Source organism: Tachypleus tridentatus, chromosome 13 (genome assembly GCF_004210375.1).
Source record: "Tachypleus tridentatus isolate NWPU-2018 chromosome 13, ASM421037v1, whole genome shotgun sequence".
In the NCBI taxonomy this organism is placed as follows: domain Eukaryota; kingdom Metazoa; phylum Arthropoda; class Merostomata; order Xiphosura; family Limulidae; genus Tachypleus; species Tachypleus tridentatus.
In genome coordinates this window covers 125,899,127-125,921,240 of record NC_134837.1, presented here as the reverse complement: position 1 = coordinate 125,921,240, position 22,114 = coordinate 125,899,127, and the positions used below count along the sequence as shown (strand labels likewise).

The 22,114-nt window shown below is 36.2% G+C and overlaps 1 protein-coding gene across 10 annotated transcripts in view; it reads left to right on the top strand.

Annotated features, from left to right (window-relative positions):
• Positions 1 to 22,114, top strand: part of LOC143239086 (uncharacterized) — a 115,315-nt gene that overhangs the window by 38,650 nt on the left and 54,551 nt on the right. For 5 of the 10 annotated variants that reach the window (XM_076479891.1, XM_076479893.1, XM_076479889.1 and 2 more), the window contains one exon: positions 19,399 to 19,506. In XM_076479891.1, coding sequence (XP_076336006.1) covers positions 19,439 to 19,506 — 68 coding nt within the window. In that variant the 5' untranslated portion in view covers positions 19,399 to 19,438. Of the gene's footprint in view, positions 1 to 17,048; positions 17,247 to 17,326; positions 17,480 to 19,392; positions 19,507 to 22,114 lie in introns of those variants that run through there. The other 5 variants (XM_076479892.1, XM_076479890.1, XM_076479896.1 and 2 more) reach the window with 5 other exon arrangements.

The following is a 22,114-nucleotide window of genomic DNA, read 5'->3' as shown; positions in this document are numbered from 1 at the left end:
AAATTTTTTTTCTTAGCATTTTTCTTTTGAGAATATGAAAACGTGGGAGAATCAGCTCTAACATGGCACGTCATAGTTGTGGTCAGGTTTCGGATGTCAGACTCCTTATATCCAATTCGACAGTAGATGCTGCATACATATTGAAAATATGTGTAAACTACCACTTCATTATGGTATAGTATTAAATTAGTAATTTGGTCATTTAGTCTCCATGAGTGAACAAACACGTTAGGCTCTTTAAGGGAATGCGGCACGTAACGAACTGAAACAGCGTTTTAAAATCCAGATTCCGACCTTAAACTGTTTTTTATTATTATCTTTATTATTTTGCTCGCCGTTGCTATCGTTGCAACTACTATGACTACCTATAGCACATATTACACAAAACAAATGGTGGACATGATATTTATTTAAACCATCTAAACAACTTTCTGTATTACCAGGACTTACACTCTTTAATACGGGGAAAATGATAATATAATTATAAGCCAGTAGGAGCATCAGAGAGCTAGATAACCCTATTACTGTTATATTAGGTTGAGGAATAATTCGTGAGCGTTTTTAAATAATTTCATTCAAGCATTACATGCAAGACTATACAATACTTCAATGCATGAACACATTACACCCAAAACATTTATTATGATACTTTATTTCATGTAATACCTAGGTATATAGTATGCATTGTTTTAAACGAAATTGCAAGAAATTAAATGCGAAAAGCAGATGGTGTCGAAAATGCTCGATTTTGTCCACTTGACATTCCATTTAATGAGCTGAAAATGAAAGCAAAAATTAAAGACATATGAAAATCAAACACACCATCTATTAGAGCAAAAAATTATCTACCAAATGACATGAAATATTTTGTGAAAGCTTTTCATTTATGAATATATTTTTTTAACTTGAAAAAACGCTCACGAATTATTCCTCAACCCAATATGTTATGACACGTGATAGTATAATATGTCTTTAATATTGTGACATAATCTGTTGATGGAAATGCTGCGCAATTATCAGATTCATCACAAAATTAATATCCGATCGAATTGGATATTTGTCCCATCCTGGATATATTACATACTGCTATCATGTGAAAATACATATCCATTACATAGATATTGACGTCAGCAGCAACAGTAAATAAGTGTATGAGTCTTGGATTAAAATCCACTGTTTGACTTAGAAGTGCACTTGTTGCACAGTTTTGCAAAGGCTTATTGGCATAAAGCGCCATCTGTTGGTGGACAGGAGTATAAGCCTCACACTTTGAGACGTTCCCTAGACGATTTGTCAACATTTATTGCAACTGTATAGAAATATTAGGAAGATAAAAACTTAAGAGAGGTCGCGGCCTACGTAATTGAAAACCTAAATGTAAATTATTGATCAAGTTTCTGGACTGTCGTGTGTGTATGTAGGTTCAATATTTAGAACACATTCAAACGAAAATGTCGTGCTCTGATAAACTACATGCACGTCAACCAAACAAGACGACAAGTGTTCACGTTGTTTTTAATTGACATTGATCCGAAACTTTCCTGGCGATTTGTTGAGAAAAAGAATTTAAAAAAGTGTTTTATATGTTAAAAGTTTTTAAAACTATAACCAAATCTGAAATTAGGGTAAGATTTAATTCTTCTATTTTAGAAATGCCTTTAAAAGTGTTCATTATATCAGGCGATGATTCTTGAATTATCAATTACCCGATAATGTGTTATCACGTAATATATAATTGTGTAAGTTTTTGTAAGAGAAGTGCGCTAGTGAGTATTGCAATAGAAATGTGCATTTTAATACTTAGTAAAATTATTTTCAGTGCTAAATAAATTGCATTTAAAATAAATTACATTATTAGGGTGTTTAGTAATATTATTACTCTGTGAAAAACATAATTTATGACATACAAATGCTTTCTTTTAATCTATAAAAATTATTTAACGTGTGTTAACTTTCGGAGTTAAGCCTATATAAGGCATAGCCAAAATAAAATAGACGATGACTTAAGGGCGAAAAGTAACACATTTTAAACAGTTATTAAGGATGAAAGAAAGCATTTGTGTATCATAAATTATTTCTATTCCAAAGCAGAAGTAACAACAATAAAATTCTGTTTAAGAGCTCGCGTGACTTTGGTTGATGTGTATCAGTCTACAATGCACAAAAATTGTCCTGTAGTGATTTACATACAGTCAATCACTTTAGTTTTTCAGAGGAACCAAGTTCATTGCTTCATTTTTATTATTATTATTACGCACCGAGAAATCCTACAAACAGTATTTATTTATTGGCAAATCATTCGTGTTATATACCTTCATTAACAATTACCTTTCTTGGTTTATCTGGGCGTTGTTCCTTTTTTTTGAACATACCAAAAGCAGCATCACATAGCCGCGAGCCAAGTAATTATGTTTTGCTGTACCGAAGGGTACCAAGAATACTGTGGTTTGGTTCATAGCTGTTCTCCTTTAATAATGGTGTGTGAAGTTTCGTTATTACTGGTGCTTCCTTTGTTATGTTTTCGAGGGCTCTTGTTTGGGAATTCCTAAACTAGGGACCACAGGAAAGTTTTGGACGGTATGAGAGGGGGGGGGAATATGTAGTCAATACACGAAGTAGTTCTAAGGTATTAAGTATCTAAAGATTCATTGGGTGTGGAGAGTAGTCGGAATGTTTTTTTTTTGGGAGGGAAGGAGCATTGAGCTGATTTAAGTTGAGTAACCCCTAATATAGCACTATTAAGTCCATTATTATTGTTTTATTTCTACCGTAATATAGCTGTAAGTGTAATATTCCAGACACTAAATATATTTTACCGTTTATAAATATGTAATATTTATTCATTTATTAAAGTAAAACATATATTATCTACACGTTACTGAGAATCTAGTTTTATAAATTATATTTGGTTAGATATAATAAGTAACGGAAAATGCTGTTTCGTCAAGACACACAGTGGCCCGACATGGCCAGGTGGTTAGGGTGTTTGACTCGTAATCTAAGGGTTGTAGGTTCGAATCCTCGTCACACCAAACATGCTCGCCCTTTTACCCGTTAGGTCGTTATAAAGTACGGCCACTCTCACTATTCGTTAATAAAGGAGCAGCCCAATAGTTGGCGGTGGGTGGTGATGATTAGCTGCTTTTCCTCTAGTCTTACACTGCTAAATTAGGGACGGCTAGTGCAGATGGGCCTCGAGTAGCGTTGCGCGAAATTCAAAAACAAACAAACCAAGACAGAGGGAGTATCAGATCCGAACTTCGACTCTGTATGTTACTTCCCATTGGGACGAGGGAGCTAAGGGTACACGGCTGATTTGTTGACAATTGGTCTAGCAGTTTTCCATTTCATGATATCTATTAATGTGACCTCTAGGCCCGGCATGGCCAAGCATCTTAAGGCGTGCGACTCGTAATCTGAGGGTCGCGGGTTCGCATCCCCGTCGCGCCAAACATGCTCGCCCTTTCAACCGTGGGGACGTTATAATGTTACGATCAATCCCACTATTCGTTGGTAAAAGAGTAGCTCAAGAGTTGGCGGTGGGTGGTGATGACTAGCTGCCTTCTCTCTAGTCTTACTCTGCTAAATTAGGGACGGCTAGCACAGATAGCCCTCGAGTAGCTTTGTGCGAAATTCAAAAACAAACAAATGTGACCTCTGTATTGAGTTTGTTCTGATTATTAATTGTTGTTTTTTTATACCTAGAGAATGATAATAACAAAAGAAAGGTTTAAGAGCAGTGGACATTTTCCACTATTATATCAGGAAAATCAAAGAGTAAATAACACTAAGATAAGGTTCACTCAAAACTTGTGAAAAGGGTTAGTAATGGTGAATCGGAATTCTTGTGCCCTGTTCACGTTCCCCATAATTCCCGTTGTTGATAACCATCGCATACGGAAAGGGAAAAGCAGTTAATAGGAGGGACCTCTCTCAGATCTTCTCGATAAATTCTTAAACAGGCTCTAAATCTGTTTATTGGTCACTCTTACTGGTTCGACTGTAGTGTGCCTATTTCGGATCGCTTGTTTACTTGCTTCAGAAGTTTGGTAATTACACCTTTGTTATGGAAAGTGGCGTCCATTTACTTAATTGTAGTGTAATTTGTTTACAAAACAGGCTGGACTTCAGACCTTCTTCTGGTTGTTCTTCAACTATTATATTGTCCCTGTACGTTACAACAAGTACGTTAATTAAACCTCAATAAACATCTATAAAAACCCAATAGATGGCTCGTGATTGATTGGAAGCGAGATATGACATCCAAGCTAATTACCAACACCCTAGTGGCGAATTTTATAGCTACAAAAACAACAACAACAAGGTCCAAATACCTTACGTTTTTTTATTTATTTCATTTGCCCAAATACCATATGCTTCTTTTTTCTAGCTCGTTTGCCCAAATACCTTATGTTTCTTTTTTTTCTAGTTCGTTTACCCAAATACCTTATGTTTTTTTTTTTCTAGTTTGTTTGCCCAAATACCTCACCTGTTCTATTTCTTTCGTTTTCAGATTAATCATTCAATTACCTTATATGTGATAAGAAATTATCGGACGATAAGTAACGAAGTATAACTATTGCAAATGCATATAAATATGTTCTCTTCCCAGTGGGACAGTGGTAAGTCTTTGGATCAATAATGCTAAAATGAATCAGAAGGTTCAATCCTTATCGGTATACCCAGGAGGTTGCCTGATGTTACCTTAATATTAGAAAACACACACGTGTAAATCGTGTAACATTATTTTTCAGACAGCATACCATGATAACAGATACACAACCTTCATGTATTCATTTCATACAAATGCACTAATGTTGTAATTTTCGGGAAGAAATATATATACATATATATATACTTTGTAGAACACATTCAGTTCCTTTTGAAGGGCCCGGCATGGCCAGGTGGGTTAAGGCGTTCGCCTCGCAATCTGAGAGTCGCGGGTTCGAATCCCTGTCGCACCCAACATGCTCGTCCTTTCAGCCCTGGAGGCGTTATAATGTAACAGTCAATCCCACTATTCGTTGGTAAAAGAGTAGCCCAACAGTTGGCGGTGGGTGGTGATGACTAGCTGTCTTCTCTCTAACCTTATATTGTTAAATTAGGGAAGGCTAGCGCAGATAGCCCTCGTGTAGTTTTGCGCGAAATTCCAAAACAAACAAACAAACCTTTTGAAGAAAGTCAGCCGAGAAAAATATTTTTCATAAATCTTTTTTTCATTGTCATAACCCATGTTTAATGAAAACATTTTATACGTGTTGGAAAAAAAACACACACAAAAAACATGCTTGTCTACCTGTAATACAACTTGCTGTGTGCCAGAGCCGGAAATGTTTTACCAGATGTACACGTACATTCCCGTTTGCTTTTTGCTTCCTTTTTTCTTTAAGAATTATCGGAAAATAAATCATAAAAGCCGTGAATAAATTATGGAAAGTTAAGTTCTTTTATGGTGTCAAACACGCTGCACTTGCTGTATTCGGTGCCGATGAGGCCTTTTACACAATACCAGTGCTCATTAGCCGGCTATAATACGTATGATTAATATAGTAGTGGTCCAGATGCTTGTGCCTTTATATCCGATGATAAGTAAGTTTTAAGATGGTGTCTTAAATTTTGTAACCGTAAGTGTTATGCTCTTTATATCCGATGATAAGTAAGTTTTAAGATGGTGTCTTAAATTTTGTAACCGTAAGTGTTATGCTCTTTATATCCGATGATAAGTAAGTTTTAAGATGGTGTCGTAAAAGAAACTTTGTGACAAGTGAGGTTTAAGATTGCGTCTTAATTTATTGAATTAAATATATTAAAAAAACGAGCAGATAATTTAATTGCAATTATAACACGGTAACGGTCTGTTAAAACTCGTACAGAGAACTAAAAACGATCGGTTGGAAACAACACGTTCATAAACCTAGTGTGTTTGTTGTTACATGCAGAAATCGGTCACGGGTAATGTCTAGGTTAGAACCGTGTTAGAACTAGAGTAACAAGCGTGCTTCATCTGTCGAGACTCAAATTTCCTTAACTGGGTCATTAAGAACCGTACCCTAGCAGGAAACCCTTTCAGCGATCTAACGTACACACCAGCCTTCATATTTGTGCCACTAAATAACTGTGGTTTTGGTCAGCTATTACTGATAATGTATAAATAAATGGGTTTTGTTGGAGAATAAGACCTACTATTTTAGAATTTGTACTTTGGTAAAGTACTTACCTTTGAACCATATAACGGGTAGACCTACCCTTGCTGCAGTGATAATTGAGAGGTGTCTCGTTACATTTGATTCAATATACCATGAGTGCACGTAGTTATCTCACTGTACCTTGTCCAGTTTCATTTAGATCCGGTAATGTAGTGTTTCATTGCTATTTTCCTTTTTAAGCCTATTTCGATGAAAATTATGTTACGCGTTGTCTGTTACTTTTTACGGTCGACCGAAAATGAAGGAACAATATATTTTTGTTTATTTTGAATTAAGCAGTGGGAGTCCGCAGACATACCGCCTTGCCAATAGTGGGCATGAAGGAAAGAACTGCCTTCAAAGTTATAAAACAAATTTTTCATTACATATTCTAAAACGTACTCTAAAATAAATATATATAAGAATAAATAATCAAGTAAATCAATACCAGATTTATATTAATTGCAACAGGTGGTGAGCAGTAAGAATAATTATTCAATTAACCACTATAAAAAGAGTCTAGATTTGTCATTTTTTTCGGATTTTAAAGTATGTACTTGTATATCTGAAAACATCTTATTAATAAGACTTTTTGACAGTTTTGCTTTTAAACATCTGCAACTTTTAAATACTTCGAGTATTAAAAGGAATAAATAGGACTTAGACTTCCAATACATTCAATCAGTGATGATAAAATATATAATAAATAGGACTTAGACTTCCAATATATTCCATCAGTGATGATAAAATATATAATAAATAGGACTTAGACTCCCGATACATTCCACTAGTGATGATAAAATATAGGATTATCATCATTTAAGGTATGTAGTTAATATATCTTCTTGCTTTCCTTAGTAAGTGTGGCTAAGTGTAAGTGTTTCCATACTGTGATTCAAAATATTTATGATTAGTGTCACGTTACCTTAAAAAGAAAACACTTCACAGTTTCAGGTTTTTGCTACTAGACTGGCGGCGGATGTTTCGGAGCACCTGCCTTTCTCTTAGTCTAGCTATTCAAAATTAGGATCGACAATATATAAATATTACGCAGTTTTCCGAAAATTCTGGACAGACAAAATCCTAGGTCCAGCATGGCCAGATGTTACAGGCATTCGACTCGCAATCTGAGGGTCGCGGGTTCGAATAATCCTCACACCAAGCATTCTCGCTCTTTCAGCTGTGGGGTCGTTATAATATTACGGTCAATTCCATTATCCGTTGGTAAAAGAGTAGCCCAAGAGTTGGTGGTGGGTGGTAATAACTAGCTGCCTTTTCTTTAGTCTTACACTGCTAAATTAACGACGGCTAGCACAGATAGCCCTCATGCAGCTCTGCTCGAAATGCATAAAACAAACAAAATTCTATTTAGTGAAGGTGATGCCACCTATAGTCTCTATGAACTGAAAAATTTATTCTGGCATAGCATTTCTTATACCAAGTTTTTGTAATCCAAATATGTATTATAGGTTTCGTTAAAAGGCAAGCACGTTTGAGAAAAGATGTTGTATCCGTATTCTCTAACCTGAGTGTATAATTAAATTTAATGGAAGAAGGCTGGAAATGTTTTTGATGGATAAAATCGAACGAAGAACGAGAAGGCAGAAAACTCGTTTATTTGTTTAGAATTGTCTGTGCTAGCCATTCCTAATTTAGCAGTTTAAAACTAGAGGGAAGGCAGCTAGTCATCACCACCCACCGCCAACTCATGGGCTACTCTTTTACCAACGAATAATGGGATTGGCCGTCATATTATAACGCCCCCACGGCTGAAAGGGCGGACATGTTTGATGTGACGGGGACTCGAACCCGCCGCCCTTGGATTCTGAGCTGAGTGCCTTAACCACCGTACTGGGCTCGAACTCATTTGATGCGATAACATAAGAATATGAATTAGATATAAGAAAGGTGGTGTAGGCAGCCGTGAATAGGGAACCATATTTGTTTGACTCTCATGACTTGGGAGAAGGACGTCGAGATTGATAACTGTATGTGTAGCTAGAAACACCCCCAGTCTGTAATGGTGGAAGCAAATAATTTATTAATTAATAATCAGTTTCAAATTTATTGCTTCCCAAGTGACGTATCTTAACCATTGCGACTTTTCATGCTAATCCAAGATCTTGACCCTGCAGTACGAGTTTTTTTTTATAATATTGGTCAAATCATACAAAACTGGCAACGTTCACTTTGGAAAATAAAGGCAATTATTTCGTAGGGGTTTGTTTGTTTGTTTTTTGAGGGGTGTCTGCGCTAACCGTTCATAATTATGAAGTGGTAGATTTAGAGTTGAAGCAGTTAGTCGAAAACACCCACTGTCAACCCGTGAGCTACTCTTTATTAACGAATAGTTGGATTAACTGTTACATTGTAACTTCACTACGACTGAAAGAGTGAACACATTTGGCAGCGGGACTTGAACTTCAGGTCCTCATAGTGCGAGTCGAGGGCCTTAACTGCCAAACCATGCTTGACTTTTAAAAATGAGCAGAGATAAAACATTGACCTTAAAGCTTTAAACTTTACACCTGTCAGTAGACAATGTCAAGAGAACGTGCACCTATGTGATACATAGTTCCTAAAAGTCACATGACTGTAGAAAAAGACCAAAAAGCAGTTGTATATTTTTTATTGTCTGTTATAAATTTCGAACTTTCAATGCTAAATAAAAGACTTTTTTCTTGACAGAAAATAAACCAACAATTTGTTTCGCTTTTCTCTTAAAACGGAAATATATCATAAATCGCAAATAATTTTCGAGCCTTCTGCATTGTCCTGGGCTTGGGCTGACAGTACTAGTTATCAACAACGTACCACGTAGCCAGCACGTTGTTAGGAGGTGTACGCTTAAAACAACTATAAATTATCACACACACACAGACACTTTTCGCGCGTACCACCATGGAAACATTGGCTCAAAAGAAGACCACAAGGTCCCGAAGTCACGGTCTGGCGGATCATATCCTCCTATCTGTCATATAAATCACTTCCAAAACTGGTCCCGGCTTTTTGATGATGTGTATGATCAAGAAAATCATGACCTGGCTTTACGCCATTCGAGGCAATATAACAGTGGACCACGGTTCGTAACACAGGACTGGTTTCATCGTGTCCACCACCATTCATAGTTTATATTAAAATCCGGTAAGTGCACTGTGCCAATATCAGGAGTTAAAAAACAACAACAGCAGCCTCAGTGTTTTCAACTCTAGTTGAGCCAGAGACTTCTGGATATGCCGTGTGCATATTTGTAAGCTTGAACAAATAATATGTGTTGCTGCAAACAGTTAGTCAGTCACACGTATACAAGGACTGATAAAATACAGCCTTTGGTTTTCGTTTTGTTTTTGGATTTCGCGCAAAGGTACACGAGGGCTATCTGTGCAAGCCGTTCCTAATTTAGCAGTGAAAGACTAGAAGGAAGGCAGCTAGTCATCACCACCCATTGCCAAATTTTGGGATACTCTTTTGCCAACGAAGAGTGGGATTGATCGTTACCTTATAACGCCCCTACGGCGATGGGATGGAGATTCGAACCCACACCCCTCAGATTACGAGTCAAACGCCCTAACTACTTGGCTATGCCGGGCCAAAGTACAGCGTCGTCCACTCTAATTGATTATGGAATAAATCATTTGATAATTTGAACTTTCTGTGCGATCTGTCTTTGAAGTTACTAATAAACCTGTTGTTTAGTATTACTGTATATTGTAAGAACGATTGGGAGTTCTAACATAGCATGTCTTGCATCAGTAATTCTAAGAACCCATGAGTGAAAGTTGAAGTTAATATTTTGCAATATACAGTAGCTTTCAAAAGTCTTTACACCCCTCTGACAATAATATTACATTCTGATGAAATTTAGATAAAGTAAACAACTTTCTTTATGAACTTGTTTTTGTTGAAAACTTTAATGGTCAAATTTAGCACTGTTATATGCGAAGAAGGTTGAATGTCAGCAAAACTGGCAAAGAAAATATATAAAGTATTCGGCCCTTTAAGTCAGTACTTGGTGGAAGCACCTTTGGCAACAGCTACTGCTGTAAATCTGTTTTTGATAGGTCTCTGTCAGCTTTGCATAAATGTATGATGTGTAATGCTTGCCCATTTTGACAGGTAAAATTACTTCAGTTCTGACACATTCCTTGGGGATCGTTGATAGACTGCAATCTTTAAATCTCACCATAAATTTTCTATTGGATTCAAGTCAGAACATTGAATGGACCACTCCAGGACATCCACTTTCTTCCTTCAAAGCCATACCATTGTTGCTTTGATCTCGTGCTTTGGGTCATTGCCCTTCTGAAAGGCATTCACAACTGATGTAAAATTATAAAAGGGCCGTATCAGAATTGGCGTTTTGTAAGTAGTATGAAGCCATTGAAAATTGGTCGCTTTTGGTAAAGTTATATAAGAGCTCTTTCTGACATTAATTATTCATACATTAAGATTATAAATATCTATTTAAATCGGAATTTTAGAATTTCCAAGACATTGTAGTCCATAAAATTAGAAGAATAAAAAAAAATGTGGGTCAAATTGAGGTACCAGAACCATCCAGGAAGAGACCCACAACAAGTCCCATCCAGCCATAGTAAGCAAATTGCAGTGTCTTGTAGTAGGTGAGATTGTATAAACATACAAAGATCAAAGGCAAGCGCTGTCCACATGTTTCAGAGAAAAATGGTAATACAGGTGGTGACACTCGATAGAATGTGTGTGTGTATCAACTGTAGCAAGTCTCTTGCCATTTTTCTACCGATCAGTGGGTAGAAAAATAAATTCAAGAGTGGTACGCAGCATGTCACGAAATATTTTCGAAGGGATTCGTGATTATCATTGGATCAGAAGATCGAATACAAAGTCAAAGTGAACTATTCTTATTATTAGACCGTGGTTTTGGATCCTTCGTACCATACAAAAATACCGGCTCAGCTCAGAAGCGAGTCAGAGTATAGGTTTACTAAGATCAGGTCCCCTGTCGTAGTTTACATTGCCTGATTAGTTTTCTAGCTGCTTACGGTTTGTGACGGTTAGTCTTGTTGTTTCACAGACATGCCATTCAAGTTGTCTATAAATTTCCATACGATTAGACTGTTGAAATAGGTGCGGGGAAACTGAATTATGGAAAGATTACGCTGCAGGGAGAAGTGGAGTGCTTTGGACGTGACTGCCTTACCACAGAAGTTCTGTTGGTTGGGGAACTTAACTCGCAAATTATGGGTCTCGGGTCTGAATCCCCGTCGCCAAAAATGCTGTCCTTTCAGCTTTTGAGTCGTTATAATGTGACAGTCAGCCCTACTATTCGTTGATAAAAGAGTAGCCAAAGATTGGCGGTATGTGTAATGTTGACTGTCTGTCTTCCCTTTAGTCTATTATTGCTAAATTAGAAACTTAGCACTATAGACGCACTGAACACATCAGTGTGCTGGTTTTTAAATCCAACAATGGGCAACTTTTTGGATCAGGGAAATCCACTGCCATTGCACATGTTCGGGAAGAGGAGACGTCGCTAACAGGTCCTCTGTAGAATTTTTGTGAATATATTTTAAATATTTCTGAGTGTCTATAGGTGCAAGGCTTAGGTTTCGTTCCTCTTCTGATCGCAATTTAGCATACACATTTTATATTATATTATGTGTATATTTGTGTTAACTTTCGTGCGAAACTTCTCGAGGACGATGCACGTTATCTGTCTTTAATTTAGAAGTGATAGACTGGAAGTCAATGCCCACCCGCTACCAACCATTATGATACTCTTTTCCAACGAAAAGTAGGATTAACTGTAACATTTTAACGCCATCACGGCTAAAGGACGATCATACTTGGTGATAAGATTCGAACCCGCGACCTGAGAATTCATATCAACAGACCATGTCAGACCCTTTCTACTTTATTTTTTCCCTTATAATAGGCGAACGCATTTAATGAAATATTTCACTGACTCGATCATTTCTTCGCGTTTTTGCTAATACGTTTCGAGTTAATTTCTTGAAGAATATTCTGTGCCCTGCCCTCTATATTGAAGTGATTAGCATAGCATTAGGCCCAGCATGACCACGTGATTAAGGTATTCGATTCGTAATCCGAGGGCCGCGGGTTCGAATCCCCATTACACCAAACATGCCCGCCCTTTCAGCTGTGAGGGCGTTATATGTTGCTGTCAATCCCACTAATCATTGGTAAAAGAGTACCTCAAGAGTTGGCGGTGGGTGATGAAGACTAGCTGCCTTCTCTCTAGTCTTACACTGCTAAATTAGGGATGGCTATCGCAGATAGCCGTCGTGTAGCTTTGCGCGAAGTTGTTGTTTTGAATTAATCACGAAGCTACATAATGGGCTATCTGTGCTCTGCCCACCACAGGTATCGAAATCCGGTTTTTAGCGTTGTAAGTCCGTAGACATACCGCTGAGCCACTGGGGGACTGCGCGAAGTTCAAAACAAACTAAACCCTCTAGTCTTACACCACTTAATTAGGGACAGCTATTGCAGATAGCTTTGCGCGAATTTCCAAACAAACAAACTATAGGGGTATTGGTTATTTCCTTCCGATGATATCGTTACAAATAATAAATATCGTGTTATGAAGTCCATAAACTGAAGTCCTGTTTTTAGCAGATTAAATTCTAGAATGAAGACAATTGTCGCACGGGTGAACAAAGAGGCGTCAGTGTTTATACTAGAACGTTTTCCTTTGCTACGTACAGATAAGGACAGCGTAACGGATTAATAAACCCTCCGTTCCACAGAGCATTGCCAAAACAGAACGGAAAACGTTCGTCTCGCGTGCAATAGAGTATTGATATTTGTAGAAACAGTTATCGTGGCTATCTCAGTTTGAAGCAGCGCGTGCAAGACGTAATCTTAAATCTAATTGAATATAATCCACAAGAGAAGGTTTTATATTCAAAAATTCATTGAACATTTTGTTCAACATAATTTTGTATAATAATCTTCAACCTTATGAACAACCGCGATACTGAGACAGTGTTTAAGATGTTTGTAATAACAGAGTGAAAAGGAAACAACACGTAGCTTAGACTTTCATATTTGCAATATCATACATGAACAACAACATGTGGAGACGCTTGGTGTAATTCATATCTCACATCAGTGACATGGAACATCGATAGGCGCGAAAATTACATGGCATGATTCATAAGAAAATTTCGTTCCCAAAACACTTGTCATTTGTAATTTTCTCACAGAACTGTCGTTCGTTTTTGGCTATTTTCCACGGTTCCGAAATTCGATTTCTAGCGTTATAATTCCTGATATTTATCGAGAGAGGATACACATAAATTTAATGTATGACACACGCGCACAACAACGATTTTTCTTTCTTTCTTGAAGCAAATATTGAATGTTTGTTCGTGTGTGTGTGAGAGAGAAAGAATAAGGTCAAGTACTGAATGTCAGTGAGGCTTATAACAAGTGATACTTCGGAAGAATAATTTATACTCTTGGACTGTTTAAAACTACATACAAATTTTGTGAAATTGGGTCAAGAACTACAGAAAATGAAGATAATAAAACCTACGTTATGCAGTGAGAGGTCGCAGTGATTTTGATGGTTTTTTAAATTTTTATTACCGTAAAAGAAGAGTTAATAAATAAATGTGATTTTTTTTTATCTGTCGTTATCTGTAAAATGTTTTTCACTAAGCCTAAAGGAAGGTATCGTTTACGTCTGGCCTAGTCTAGTGGTTAGTGTGTCGGTTTATATTTGGGGAAAGAATTATAATCCGCATCCCATTGCATCAAGAATAATGCCCGGCACGGCCAAGCGTGTTAAGGCGTGCGACTCGTAATCTGAGGGTCGCGGGTTCGCATTCCCGTCGCACCAAACATGCTCGCCCTTTCATCCATGGGGGCGTTATAATCTTACGGTCAGTCCCACTATTCGTTGGTAAAAGAGTAGCTTTACATTTGGCGATGGGTGGTGATGACTAGTTGCCCTCCCTCTAGTCTTACGCTGCAAAAGTAGGGACGGCTAGCCCAGATAGCCCTCGTGGAGCTTTGCGCGAAATTCAAAACAAACAAACAAATCAAGAATAAAAATTACTATCACCGGTTTATGAATTTAAGGTTCATAAAAAATAATTTGATATTTATAATGGATTTTCCATAATTTATCTCTGTTCTGATTTCGAAAATAATATGTTATTCTATTTTGCAAATAGGGGCGAAAAACTTACTTAGTTTAAATTATTACTTTTATTGTTATGTTTGGGTTCTTTAACGATCGATAAGAAACTCGCGTCGCGATTGGTCTAGAGAAATCTATGACCAGTGATTGTCAACATTTTAAGCATAACAAAATATGACCCGAGTGCAACGATTTGTTTGTCTTGTTTTTGAATTTCGCGCAAAGCTACACGAGAGCTGTCTGCACTAGCCATCCCTAATTTAGCAGTGTAAGACTAGAAGGAAGGCAGCTAGTTATCACCACCCACCGCCAACTATTAGGTTACTCTTTTACCATCGAATAATGGAAATGACCATCAAATTATAACGCTCCCACGGCTGAAAGAACGAGCATGTGTGGTGCAACGGGTATTCGAACCCGCAACCCTCAGATTACGAGTCCAGTGCCTTAACCACCTGGCCATGCCGGGCCGATTCCAATGAAAAATAGTTCGCTACTGTAAGAAATACAAGGGACTTTTTTATAACACGTAAAGGTTTCAAGACAATGAAATTATCGAAGGTCTATATAGTTAATGGCGTTGCGCAATATGGGTTTGTGTGTGTTAAGTATTAATAGAAATAGTATTTCGTTTTCAACACAAAATTCGAAAACCAGTACAATGAAAGAGATATGAATGTTAGTTATTGGCCATAATCTGACAGTCGCGGGTTCAAATCCCCGTCGCACCAAACATGCTCTCCCTTTTAGCCGTGGGGGCGTTATGATGTGACGGTCAATCCTACTATTCATTGGCAAAATAGTAGCCTAAGAGTTGGGGGTGAGTGCTGATGACTGGCTGCCTTTCCTCCAGTCTCATACAGCTAAATTAGGGACGGATAGAGTATAGAGCCCTCGTGTAGCTATGCGCGAAATTCAAAAAGAAATAGTTATTGGTTAGATCTCAATTTCGGACATTGTAATGATAGAGAAATATAAGATTAGAATTGCTTTAAAAATAAACATTGAAATGCGAATTCTAATTGTGTTAGCATGATAAGAGGAGTAAAAGTTTTCTTATTAAAATTTATAAGATTATGTAGGGGGATCGATAAGATAAACATGTTTGATTCCTTTGTGGTGTTATTCCAAATTTGACGAGTTTATTATGAGAGAAAGCGAAAAATATGTAAAAATATGTCAACCACAACGGAACAAGACATAAGTTAAAGATAAGGAAAAGACAAGCTTGGCTCCATTTAGGAATTTCTTTTTCTACCAAAGTAATTGGTTTAGGAAACGAGCTGCCGCTGGCAACAGTGGAAGCTGGCAATTTAGAAATAGTTTAATCGATCATTTCCTGAAAAATAACGAATGGTTTTAAATTTCTATTTTCCCAAGGGTGGATGTTGAAGGACAGCCTTAAAGTTGAAGAACCAAATTGTTTATTGTTGTTCATATGCATTCATCTTGAATGAACCCATTAATAACCAAATGTTCAAACAAAGTTTTTGGTTCTTAGATTTGAGATTTTCATGGTAAATCATCGTTTAAAGTGTTTGGTTTGGTATGAATTTGGCGCAAAGCACCAAATATGCTCGCCCTTTCAGCCGTGGGGGCGTTATAATGCGACAATCACTCCCACTATTCGTCGGTGAAAGAGTAGCCCAAGAGTTGGCGGTGAGTGGTGATTACTAGCTGCCTTTCCTCTAGTCTTACGCTGCTAAATTAGGGACGGCTAGCGCAGATAGCCTTCTAGTACCTTTGCGCGAAATTCAAAGAGAAAACAGATAAACATCGGTTTATCCGCTAGAGCTAAGCTTCCGGAAGCATTTTGTCCAAACATGTTAGATATTGTCTTTTCATGAGGCCCAGCGTGTTGAGGATGTTAAGGCACTCGACTCGTAATCTGAGGGTCGCGGGTTCGAATTCCCGTCGCACCAAATATGCTCGCCATTTCAGCCGTGAGGGCGTTATAATCTGACGGTCAGTCCCACTATTCGTTGGTAAAAGAGTAGCTTTACATTTGGCCATGGGTGGTGATGACTAGTTGCCCTCCCTCTAATCTTACGCTGCAAAATTAGGGATGGCTGGCGCTGATTGCCCTCGTGTAGCTTTGCGCGAAATCAAACCAAGTCTTTTCATGAGTGTACCCTTGAAGGTCTTGAAATAAGTCTCATGTTTAGCTGTGCACATATATACATAGAAATTGTAAAAAATATTGGGGTGATATTGAATAAGATACTTTCCTTATTTCGTTTGTAAGAACTCTATATCCAAAATTTGCAGGGTTCTTTTTAATAATTGCCCAGAATTAACTACAACAACGCTTCGTGCGGTTGAACTAATAGATGTAAATTATTGTAAAAAGCTTTTAGTAATAAATTTATGTATGTATCTGCATATAACGAGTTTCTTTGCCACTTTTATATATGTGTGTTCGAGTTGTTATAATTAAAAACGCAGACGTTAAATTAAAGTGTTGTTTTTTAAATTAATGTCAATGGGATTTTAATCGGAATAACGTTCAAATAATTTCAGTCGTAAAAGTTGCAGTTGAAAATGTATTTGTTTGCAGTGAGAACATGCCATTAAAATCTGTATTATATAAACTTACACATAATTATGTGTAATGTAATGTTTTCTTCATTTTGTTTTTGTAATTATTTAGTTTGATACTCAAATACTTAATATTTCGCCTTAAAAACATTGGAAATTACTTTCCAAACAATAAGATACACAGGGAATCAGCGAAGACTGCCCGGAAATGGCCGAGTTCAACGTGCTTTATTGATGGAGTAGTCGTTCCTGGTGTGTATGGGACACCTCCATTTTGAAGGTTGAGAACTTGTTTGTAGAGTAGGCTAGTTAGCAGGTTTCACGGTGTTGAGTTTTAAGTTGTTATTATAGTATAAAGTGCATTCAATTTTTAGGTGAGTTTAATAATACTTGTTATTCAGTCATTTTCACATTTGAGAAGTTGCGAATACTGATATAAACATGTATAAATTCTAGAGTAAACCAAATCATAGACTGCTATCATATACTAATAATTTATTATTACAATACGTATAAACTTACTGCTCAGGTGATTCAGTTTACGACCAAACTTAAATATACGGCGAAGAATCATTGTCATTGTCAGCGATAATCAACTAGTGCGACGGTAACTTTTGATTTAATTTAGGGTTCAGCTATCTTATTAAGACTTCCCTCTTGTCATTTTGATTAGAATTGGCATCTGTCGAAACACATGTAACCTGTTTATAGATTTCTGTTCCTCATTTCTCGAGTTATTGTAATCTCAGTGTCAGCTCGAGTTCGTCTGACGTTTTCAACTGAAAATGAAATACGAGTCACTTTGCAAAACATTAGGCCTAATTGGCAATTTGTAGCAATAAACATCACTACTATACACTATTTTAACTTTCCATAAGAGTTAAAGATGTATTAACGTTAACTAACGTTAATTTTAAAAGTTCGTGTTACTAACGTTGTTAATATGCAATTTAGGTATAGACTATTTTTTAAATGAAAAATAAGAAAAATTATTGTAACAAAATATTTAGTTTTTGGTTTCTAAAAGTAAAAAGTAAAAAATTTAACAATGTTTTTAGCCTTTTTTCATCGTGAAAGAGGTCAAGGTAAGATTAAGAGGGACTATTAAAATCTTAATTTAGACCATTTAAATGTAAACATCAAGTGTTAAATGTCAACGGTAAAATGCAAATTGAATATTAGATATGTAGAAAATGCTGATTGAAATGGTTTTAATACTATACATGAATAATTGATAGTCTTTTTTTTTGTGAACCTCATTTGTACATTCATTTTATAGTAATTTTCTTAATTTAATTTCATAGCATGAATATATCAATAAAAGTCATATTTTCTCTTTTAATGGTAAAACAAAACTGGATAATAACAAGTAAAACATACTGAAGAAATACTTGTTATGGGAGATTAAATGATATCTTCATGAGAATGGAGATTTAGCTCCCCATATTTCTATCTAAACAGATCTGTAAGAGGCCAGTGAGGAATAACCTCTATATTATGAAAGTCAGCATTTTGTAGAGACCACATAGTCTGGCAAAGTTGTAAGGAATTTGTAATATGCTTCTAAATAATTGATGACATGGTGAAATAGTTTCTTATCTGAGTGGTTTGAGTATGTAAATTCTCGACTAAATATAGAATTACTGATAAAAAGTGTTTAACTTTTGACTTGAGTAGTGGAAAAACCTTGACAGGAATTATTTTTACAGAGTTAGAGTTAGGGTTACAACTTAAGTCTTTCATTAGAATGCTTGGTTTTAATTTTGGACATTCCAAATAATGGGAAAATGGGAAAATAGTATCAAAAGGGGATACTACAAACCAACATAAACAGAAAATTTAAGGACAACAAGAAACCTGTTGGTCTATATTAAACTTAAAAAAAACAACAGAAAAACACAAGTCAGAGCTAATGATTATTTATGAAGTTTTTTTCTAAACCCCATTAAACGTATGGAATCCACCAACATCTTAAGGCAAACTGTTCAAAAAGCCAACTACCTTGACAGGAAAGTAAAACAGAAGATGATCCCTATTTTGCAAGAACTTCTATTTTTATGTCCCCTAGCCTTAACGTTCCCACCATTACATATGAAATAAGTGTATCATCACTGTCATTACCCCTAAAAATTAAACCTCAGTCAAATCTCCCATAACAAACACTTCATATTTTTCAAGAGAAAACAAAAGCAAAAACTCTTAACCTGTCCTTACATGATCACTTTTCTGTCCTAGGTATAATTCTAGTAGCTTTTTTCTTAATCCTTCAGCCCCCAGTTGTGATATATAACTAGTATGGGCTGTTGTTTTGGTCTTTACTCAAGATGAAAGACGTGCAACTTCATTAAGGTCTGTGGCCTCCTTTCATAGTGTTTTAAATATAACTACAGCAATTTAAGTATTTCATTTTTCACTTATGAAGTTGAAACATATATTCTAGTTTAATAGTAAGGCTTCATAAGTAATGGTATTTGTATACACATAAAGAGAAGTATCAAGTGTTTTCTGCTCTGTTTTTTCTTTTAGGATCAGTTGCTGTAATGTGTTTCTCTCATGTTTGCCCAACATGAGCCTAGTGTCTGATGTTGTCAATGAGAAGAGTAAAAATGCAGAAAATATACCACAGGTGTGTCTGTAAGTAGTGCAGTTTTTTTGTTTGTGGCTTTTTTAACAAGAATGTTATCTTAAACATTGACAAAGAACTGTACAATTGAGTTTAATGTTCATCACAAGGAGGTGTAAACATAGGATCAGATTGAAGGAAGTAAAGTTTAAACAGTATTTGGGCATCTGTTTTATTCAAGAAGTTCAGTGTCCAGTGAGAATAGCTTCACAGGTGCAACCTTTTACCATACGAAATGCTCGTATATAGTGTTAAACTCACACGGGACATTTGAAAATCTTGTGACAGAAACAAACAGCTTCTATGTGAGTGCCTAATGATTGAGCTCTTTTGGGTGTTACCACATACCCCTGATGAAGAAAAGTCAACTTTCCAAAAATGTGTGGATTATTGGGTTTCATTTCTTGCACATGATGTTACCATACCACTGATGAAGAAAAGCTCACTTCACAAATTTTTTTTTGTCACTTGTTTCATTGCTTGCACATGATGTCACTGTAACCCTGATGAAAAGTTTTTTTTACAGAAGAGCGTGGGTTATTGGGTTTCTTCTCTTATGCTTATCTGATGTGTTTAATTTTTGTTTCTTCATATATTTGAATGCATTGAGAAAGAAGAAATATGTAGAACAAAGTGGAGTACTATTATTTTAGTCAATGCTTAAATAATTATACATGTGATGTGTGTGTAGGTAACAACTACAACATATGATTAATCCTGGATATAAACCAGGTATTATATAAAGGGGAGGGAGCTTAAAATGATCAAGTATTAGATAAGTCTCTCTTTCCTTTTTTGGTAGGTCAGTAGACAATGGACAGATGATTCAGGTTTGGAAACTTGCTAGTGTTACTCCTAAGTCTAAAGGGAATGGTGAGAGTTGCACTGGATATTATATACAAGCTAGTCTTACTTCTCTAATATGAAAAATTCTAGAGTTGAATGAAATGTACTTTGTGAAGCACTTTGAATTAGTTTTATAAGGTACCACAACACAAGAGATTAGCTAAGAAAATTACATTCGTAAGTGTAAAAGGAAAACTAATTGATTTGATTGTAAAGCGGCTGGCTGAGAGCAAATGGAAGGTTTCTAGTAATGGAATCCAGTCAGATTGGACCCTTGTTTTCAGTAAATTGCTTCATAAGTTGGTGCTTGAATTTTTGTTTTTTTAGTCTTTACATTAATTGTATTGACAAAGTTACAAGTAAGTACACTTGGCTGATAACGTTGGACGCTTGGGTATTCTTAGCTGTATAGAGATGTCAAGGTTCTGCAGAATGACTAGAATCTAGTGGAAAGTTGTGATAGTTTTTGTCAGATTACCTTTAATTATCGTTAATGCAAGGTAATGCTTTTGGGTGGTTTTTATAAATTGGATTCCACTTTTAATGTAGATGGGAACTCACTCAGTAGTGTAACTGGAGTAAAGGATCTTCTCATAGTGATGGAATAAGTCACTCAAACCATAAAGTCAGAACTTTGTTACTAGTTATAGTGGCCAGGTGGTTAAGACACTCAACTTATAATGCGAGGGTCGTGGGTTCAAATCCTTGTCACACCAAACATGCTTCACCTTTCAGCTGTGGAGGAGTTATAATGTGACGGTCAATCCCACTATTCATTAGTAGAAGAGTAGCCCAAGAGTTGGTGGTGGGTGATGATGACTAGTTGCCTTTCCTCTAGTTTTACACTGCCAAATTATGGACGGCTAGAGCAGATAGTTCTCGTGTAGCTTTGTGCGAAATTCAAAACCAAACCCAACTAGCTATAAAGAAATAAAATTTTGAGATGTATTTGTAGACAATTTGATTACAAATCAAAAGCGTTAATTATCTCTGGTTAGGTCTTACTTAGAATTCTGGGTACAGTTTTGACTTCCTCATTTAAAATCATTTTGAATGGTTAGAATGGGTTCAGAAGAGGGTTAATAAGGTGATTCTTGTGATAGAAGAGTTAAGACAACAAAACTGTTTGAATGTTAATAAAAAGCACCATTTATGCTTACTGAAGCTTCTCTCTTGAAGATATTTTTATGAAACTAATGAAAAATTGTCGTAACTACAAACCTAGAAATGTCATGAGAAGTCCACTACCCACATTTTTATCCCAACACCTGTTTTGACATGCAAACCATATTGCTTGGATATGCTAATTGTTGGTGTAGTTTAGCATAACCTAGTTTGGACAGCATTTTTTTCATATGGAGGTAATTATCTAATTCCTTTTACTTGAAGATTTCTTTGGTAGAGTATTATTATATAAATAAAACATTGCAGCAAAATAATTGTGACTTTTTCTTTAACACAATAATTTGTAGTATCTAGCATAATAGTTTAACGTGTTGGCTTCCACACGACCCACTGGTGGTTGTGATAGTCTTCCAGCAAGACCCACATGACTCACTGAGTTGTGATTTATTTTCTTTGTAAAGGGCAACTTACTGGCTGGGACACAATGGCTACATATACACATGAGAGTGGGACATTAGGACATTTATTTTTTAGACTTTGGAAAGTATTGGAAAAATAGGCTTGGGAGCCAACATGTTAAAGTCTCTTCTAGGATTTTTATGATTTTGTTTTATTAATTACTGTTATCAGATTACAAGTTAAAATAGT